This window comes from Cyrtonyx montezumae, unplaced genomic scaffold (assembly GCF_038088225.1).
Source record: "Cyrtonyx montezumae isolate F1298 unplaced genomic scaffold, pur_monq_1.0 scaffold_61, whole genome shotgun sequence".
Lineage (NCBI taxonomy): Eukaryota > Metazoa > Chordata > Aves > Galliformes > Odontophoridae > Cyrtonyx > Cyrtonyx montezumae.
In genome coordinates, this window is record NW_027072069.1 from 317,205 (window position 1) to 324,311 (window position 7,107).

The 7,107-nt window shown below is 53.1% G+C and overlaps 1 protein-coding gene across 1 annotated transcript; it reads right to left on the bottom strand.

The window, feature by feature from the left end:
* Window positions 1-3,823: 3,823 nt before the first annotated feature.
* Window positions 3,824-5,456, bottom strand: HOXB1 (homeobox B1). The gene is made up of 2 exons (XM_065749956.1): window positions 4,853-5,456; window positions 3,824-4,149 (listed from the first exon to the last, which is right to left on the bottom strand). The coding sequence occupies exons 1-2, from the start codon at window positions 5,454-5,456 to the stop codon at window positions 3,824-3,826; spliced, it is 930 nt and encodes a 309-aa protein (XP_065606028.1).
* Window positions 5,457-7,107: the final 1,651 nt, after the last annotated feature.

Consider the following 7,107-nt stretch of genomic DNA (forward strand, 5'->3'; position numbering starts at 1 on the left):
TGCTCCCCACAGCTCTTCTTCCCGGTCCTCCCTGCGTCCCTGTGACACCTAAAATCGTTCTTGCCTCGCAAGTATTGAAGAAACCTACGAGGCATGAAAATCCCTTTTGGTTTACCCGATCTTTTGGAAACGTTAAGGTGTGAGCGAGGATGGACACCTTGCTGCCCTGCTGCTGCTGGCAGAAGAAGGATCAAACTCGGTCTCGCTTTGATTTTGCTGATATCCAGGGAGGGGGAGGCTTCTTTAATAATTCTATTGCTCGAAACAAGTTTGGAAAAACCCGGAAGGCTTCGAGCAGAGTTGTCCCTCGTTTCAAGGCATTAAAGGTTTTTAGGGGTCGGCAGTAGCCCGGCCCAGCCATAATCCACTGAGGGAAGGTTTTTTCTCGGACGGAGACCCCCGGGAAAGATTCACACCTTAAGTGCAAAGAGGCTTTGGAAACAGAGTTAATAGCAGCCAGCAAAGCGGAGTTGAAAGTGAGGAAGTCTTCGGGGTATTATTGCTATTATTTTTTGATAGAATGTACTCTTTCTGAGATCAAAAGGGCCTTGGGTTGTGAGAACAAATGCTTTAAGAGAAACATTTCACACCGAGGGGTAAGGAACAGATGGCCCCGGGGTATCGGCCGGCCAGCCACGGGAGAGGGGCTCTCGGCGTCCCTCCTCTGTCCCCTCCTCCCGCAGGGGGACAACAGCTCCAACACAGAGGCTGCCGTTAATAATTTACAAGGTTACTCCGCTTTAACTGGGGTTTTCCCTTTCCTTTGGGATATTAAAGGCATTAATCTCCATTAAGACGTGGCTTTGTGTGGAGGCGTACAGGGGGGATTTGGCTAATTTTCCTGCCCAGAAAAATTAAAAACAAAAACAAAACAAAAAGCGATGCCACGGACCCACGGCCGGACACCACGTGGAGATGTGGGAACAGCCACGTCGTCGTGTGTCAATTACACGCGATGAAATCAAGCTGTGGGGACAGGGCTGAATATCGACTGTGAATTTTGCACGCAGGGCCGGGGATGCTTGAGGGTACCTCTGTCATTGTAGCTCACGACGATGTACTTTAGTGAGAGCAGGAGCTCGTGTCCTATACGGACCACTCCTCTCTCTTTTCTCCTTTCTCCTAGCGTGGAATGGACACGCGTGTCCCTCGCTGCTCCCCAGAGCGGCTGTTACCGCGGATCCCAACCAGGGCTGTCCCGGCGTGGCCTTTCCAACCGGCTCCCGCTTTCCAGCAGAGAGTTTCGGGCTTTTGAGACAAAAGGGAGCGTGAGAAACTTCGAGGGAGAGCTCGAGGAAAGAGATAAGTCGCGTGAGATGATCGCTGTGAAAGGAGCCCGGCTTGGCAGCGAGGGAGGCAAAGGGAATGGGGTGAGGGGGAAGCCCGGAGGGGGTTACATATGTAAGGAGCAGCGGCATCGTCTTTGCGGACTCTTCCGGAGATTCCCTTTGAGTTTCAAATGGGAACCGGGAGCCTTTGTTGTGCCCGACACGGAGCACTTCGGGCACCTCCTCTTGGCCCGACCTCTCCTCTCATCCCCGGCCCTTCGCCGTGCACTGTTCCCTCTTTACCTGGGGGGCGAGGGGAGCTCCGTCCCTTTCCCAGCCCAGAGAAGGGACAGAAGGGGACAAAAATATCCCAGCGTATATCCACGAGAAAGTTTAAACCGCACAGATTCATTCGCGCTGGTTCAACGAAAAGGTTAAAGCAAGCTGAACTCGCGGCCAACTGCGTTTTTAGTTTTGGACCTCTCTCCTGTTGTTTTGCAAACCTCTAGTGTAACCAAATCCCCTTTTCACCTTTTCCTCCTTTTTTTTTTCCCCTCTTATCTCTGATCTAATTGGACACTCGAGATCTTTTTTTTCGAGACAGAGAGGTGAATTACTCAGGTCAGGATTGTACTGCAGGGATAGAGCGATGCTCATCGCCTGCGGACAGGCCGGGCTTGCCGCAGGTACCCGGTTCATTCCTGCCCCACCGAAAAGGTTTGCAAATTTGACGAAGTCAGAACAATGGTTTCTCCTGGCAGCCCCTCTGTTTACTTGTTTAGAAATCCCAGAGGCGTTTCGAGGTAAAAAGGTCAGAGCTATATCCGGGCCTCGGCCCCCTCCCTCCGCACCCGGCAGAGGGATGCTCGGTCCCGTGTGTGCCTGTGCTCTGCAAAACACCCCTTCTGCTTTCGGGGACCGCCTTTGGAAACCGAAGACATAAAACTAAACTGACACTTCGTTTCGCTTTGGGGTTGGGTCAGCTTTGCAGAATTGTCTTGTATAATTGAGCAGCTCGCCTCGCCCCCACCCCCCCGACCTCAGCTTCGTTCCAGTTAATGTCGCTGCTTTAGTAATGCAGATCTGCCTCCTTGCCAGGATGCTGATAATGAGGATGATGAGGGTTGATGATAACTTTCTGTTCTCATCGGGCCCTTTTTGCACTTCGAGTCGTAAAATCACTCCCCGTGGGGAGCAACGCGTTTCTGCCCGGTCCCGATCGCGCAGCTGCTGGGGCCGTGGTGGGGGTGTGGGCCTTAAGGTCCCCCCAGGAAACAAGATGGAGCACTTGGCTTGGGAGCTTTGGCAGCAACCAGAGACCTTTTCCTTCCTCCTCCTCCCTCTGAGCCCGGCTCCCCTCCCCGTGTCGCTCATTTCCCCGGGTGGGGGAGATCGCCACTTCGAGCCGAGAGGATTCAAAGGTGGAAAAAAAGTAAACTTTATTAGACTGAGGTAGTTTCATTCCGAAAAACAGAGCGCGGGGAAGGGAGTGGAGGGAGAACAGATTCCGATTAAGAAACCACCAGCTTTTTTCAAGGTGACTTTGTTCTCTTGAACACGATCTTCAACGAAACTTCGCCGTGCTTTTCGGTTCGCCCTGCGCTAAAGTTTCTGGTGGAAAAGGCTAACAACCGGCCACGGTTAAATAATGTTTTTAATCGGACTCCGATAAGCCTTAAGGGGGTGGGGATACGAGGAGCTTCGCCCCAAGACGTGAGGCTATCGAGACGTACAATAAATAGCAGTCAGTGCATCACGGCTGGGGGAGCGCAGTGCGGACCCCCCCGGCCTTGGTCCCTTGCACGTTCACACTTGGTGCGGCAATGACCGTTGCCCAAAGCACCCCGGGGTCAGCCCTCGCCTTATCTCGTTTTCTCTGATAGCACAACGCTCCCTCCCCCAGGATTAGTAACGCAGGCGGAGAGCGTGTAGGAAACCCTGTAAAGCGGCGATAGTGCAAAATGGCAGCAGAGGAGTTGCATTTTTTTTTTTTGCTTTGTCTTTTGGTTTTGTTTTGGGTTTTTTTTCGGGTCTTCCCAGAGGCCTCTAGCGTCTTGGGTGCGTCAGATCTCTTGCCAAGATACACAGGGTAAATAAAAGGGAAACAAAAAAAGCACCCCAAACTTTTTTTTATACCACCCCGCGGGGAGGAAAAATGCATCCAACGTAGGATGCTTGCGGCCAAAAGTCGCTGTGAGCGTTTTTAAAACGGGAGAGGAGTGAATTCGTTTTCAAGTTTCTGAAGTTGAAAGTGCAGCTCCTATTGGGAAGGGAGAAACGTCCCTGAGACAAACGCCTATTGCTGAGGATAAACGAGGCCGCGGCCGCTCCTTTGGAGTCCAACGTTTTACGGAGGGTCTATAAATTAAGAGAGGGAGGCAAGAGGGGGGGGGGGGGGGATGAGCATCGCACGCGTGGAGGCGGCTGGAGCCGAAGGGGCGGCTCGGAGGGATGCGTGTGCGGCCGGGACCGTGCGGGAGGGGCTGCGGGGAGGGAGAAGCGGGGAGCAGCTCCCCACGAAGGCAGCCCTGGGCCGGTCCCAACGGGACAGAGGCTCAGGAGGACACGGAGCTGGGGGAGGCCTCAGGTGAGGTGCAGTTGGATTGATCCGAGGCTTCACTCGCTTCCTTGGCGGACCTGGAGGCAGCAGGCGGGGCAAGACCTTCCTTTTCTCTTTTCTTCTGTTTCATCCGCCTGTTCTGGAACCAAATCTTCACTTGGGTTTCGTTGAGCTCCAGAGTAGCGGCGATCTCCACCCTCCGGGCCCGGGTGAGGTACTTGTTAAAGTGAAATTCCTTCTCCAGCTCCGTCAGCTGTTTGGTGGTGAAGTTGGTGCGAATGGTGTTGGGTTGGCCCAGCAGCCCGTACTCCGACACCTTGGCTGTAAGGAGCAAAAAACAACAGGGCAGAAGCGGCAGAAACAGTGCCCTAAATGGGCCTGGGGGTTCCAGGGTTGTCTGAACGAGTGGGCATCCCCTGTGCCCACCTTCTGCTGCGTGTTGGACCCCACCTCTCGCAGCTTCTCCTAAGACACCCCCTGGCTTTCCAGGGACATAACCCGGAGGGAAACGCTGCCCCGGGATCTGCAGAGCTGCTCCTTTCTCTCTCAAACGGTCATCCCAGCTCCCTGCAAAGGGCCGTGAAACTTGAACGTGCGAGGGAAGGAGTGGAAGGGGAGGGCGGTGGCGGGGGAGGAGGGAAGTCCGAGATTTAAGGACGGTTTTAGAGAAGGAAGTTGAACAATGAGGGAGATGGAAGCCACCTTGGAGGAAGCAGGAAACTGGGAGTGTTTCCTATTCCGAGCTTGGCTTAAACTGCTTTGGGCCCGAGGACAAGTGAGCTCAGGGACCCTCTGTCAGGTGTCCCTGGAAAATCTCTAGCTGGTTTTTCTATAGAGCTGAACCGGTGCTTAAAAATAAGAATTAAAACGCGTCTTCCTCTGGCAGAGAATGACCTCGAGCAGAAACTCCGGGGAAAGCAAGATTTCATAGCGGGGCTGCAGAGCTGCCCCTCACCCCTTCCCCACCCTTCTCCTCATCCCTGATGGGAACCTCCCCACCGAGCCATGCGCGCCCCAAACTCACCTGTCTTGGGGGGGTTCCTCTTCACTTTCATCCAGTCGAAGGTCCGCGCCGCGCTGGCGTTGGGGCACGGCTCGGAGGGGCACGCGGGGTCTTTGTCCTCGTTTAGGGAAGGCGAGAGATTGCCGTAAACCCCGGGCAAGTAGCCGGGCTGCTCCTGCCCGTAAAGGTGCTGCTGCTGGTACTGCCCTACTGTCCCGCAGTAGCCCTCTGCCAGGGAGCCGAGGTGAGGTCCGGAGCTGGAGGAGTACCCTGCTGCCTGGAAGTACACGCCGTCCGCGTCCTGCTGGCCGAGGTAGAGCTGGTGGTGCCCGTAGCCGGGGCTGCAGCTTTGGGTTGGGTACCCGGCGCTCGGGGCAGCGGTCGCGAAGGGCACGGAGCGCCCGGAGGCGGCGGGGAAGAAGCCGGGGCTCTGCGGGGGGAGGTGGGCTGCTGCAGCCCCGCTGCCCCCCGCTCCGAAGCGCCCGTCTCCGTGAAAAGTGTCACTGGAGGGGCTACCTGAGCAAGAGGGGAAGGAAGGGGAGCTTTGCTCTAAATGGTGGTAGGCGCCCGTCCCACGGTTACAAATTGCATACTCTAAGAAGGAGTTCATCCTAGTATTGTCCATCTGCCACTGATGGAGGAGGGTCAGCCTGTTTTGGGGGGGATTCCGCCTGCCCTACAACCTTTAGATAGTATGTCAAAGCTGTAAAACTTCCTTCCATGCATCGCTGGCCCTCGAACCCCGGAGCCTTCGGCGGGGCTGGGGTGGGGGCAGGGGGCCACGTGGTCCTCCCCCAGCCCAATGAGCGAGGGGCTCCTGAAGTTTGTCACATCTCTGAGCTCATCCATCAAGGAGATGACATTTACATGACAAAGGGGTTTCAATCAAACCCTGCCCATCAATCTGATAACAACACGAATACGTCAAAATCTTTCCTCAAAGACTTTAAAAGAGAGGAGGGAGGTGGGGTGCGGGGAAGTGATGGGGAAGAGGGGACTGGGGGAAGAATTGGAATGATCTACGGCTGTTTTAAGTGCTAAAAAGGCTCCTGAGTTATGTGATTAGCCAATTTCAGCAGAATTTCCTCTTCCCCAACTTTATAAGGTCCTCTCCGATCCTAGTTTCATCTGAAAGGAAGGCAAGGGGAAAAAGAGGTAGGGAGGTCTGACTGCTTCCTCCATCCTCCGGCCCAAGTACAAAAGGATGCTATTTAATTCGTCGTGAAACTTTCCCTTGAAAAGTGGCTTGAGCACTTTTGGAACTTTCTGGACTGAAAGCTCCTATGGAAAATTCGCTCTACGTGCCTTAATTTTGTCACTCCGGCTTTGTGTCTAGGGCCAGTGTGGGTAAAAGCAACGTAATTCAATCTGTATTCTAATGAGGGGATGAAATAAAGTTAGGAAGACAGCGTGTCTTTTGTCGGAGAGACACCATGCCCAGCTTAGCAATTGGAGGAGAGGAACTGAAAATTCTGTCTGTTTACAAACCCCACCAGTCTTTCTATCCATCCATTCTCCCATGTATCTACCTGCCTACACATTCACTTCTGAGAACACAAGATGTTTTTGTAACCGATGGGTTTTAGGGCTGCAACTTAAAGCTCTGCTTTCCTATGTCGAACCTGCTTTGACCTTTTCCCTGAGTCTGTTGTGAGCCTGGAGTTTTTTCCTCTTGCAGAGCCCATCTGATGAGTAGGTGGAAAGGCATTGACTTCAGGCCAGCCACTCCACTGCTCAGAGAATGGAAACATAGGTAGGCAACGTTTATTTACTTGTTAGCAGAGGGAAGACAAGAGCACCCAACAATATAACGCCCACAGTCATTTGTTACTTGTCAGGATATTTACTGGTTATTCAGCCTCTAGGAAGAGCCAGGACGGCTATTTTTTTTTCCTCCCCTTAAATCGGGCCAAAAGTTCACTTTGAAAGGCATAAGCACGTCCTTTAATGCAGAGGTTTGGTTTGGCTGATGCAACCCTTTGGGATGGCATTTGTTAAGCAACTGCAATAGCATCGGCCCTCCTCCCATCTTCAAACGTCCCCGAGAGAAAATGTGAGCTTTGGCCGACTGCATCTCTCGTCCTCCAATAAAAAGGAAGAACTATTTCCACTGCTGTGTCGCTCTTTATTCATGTATTCTGCGGACTTTGCTGATGCTGAGCAATTCAAGAAGAAAATATTTTAGGTTACAAATGTTCTCTCGAGCTGGATACATACTATTTATTTATTTATTTCCCATAGAGCGAGAGAAAGTGCAGAAAGTGATTACAAAGATC

Excerpts from the sequence above, each read along its gene's own strand:
- HOXB1 (XM_065749956.1), bottom strand. The coding sequence starts at position 5,456 with ATGGACAATACTAGGATGAACTCCTTCTTAGAGTATGCAATTTGTAAC. Across the intron at positions 4,150-4,852 it reads GAGGAACCCCCCCAAGACAG|CCAAGGTGTCGGAGTACGGG; the intron begins GTGAGTTTGGGG and ends TGCTCCTTACAG.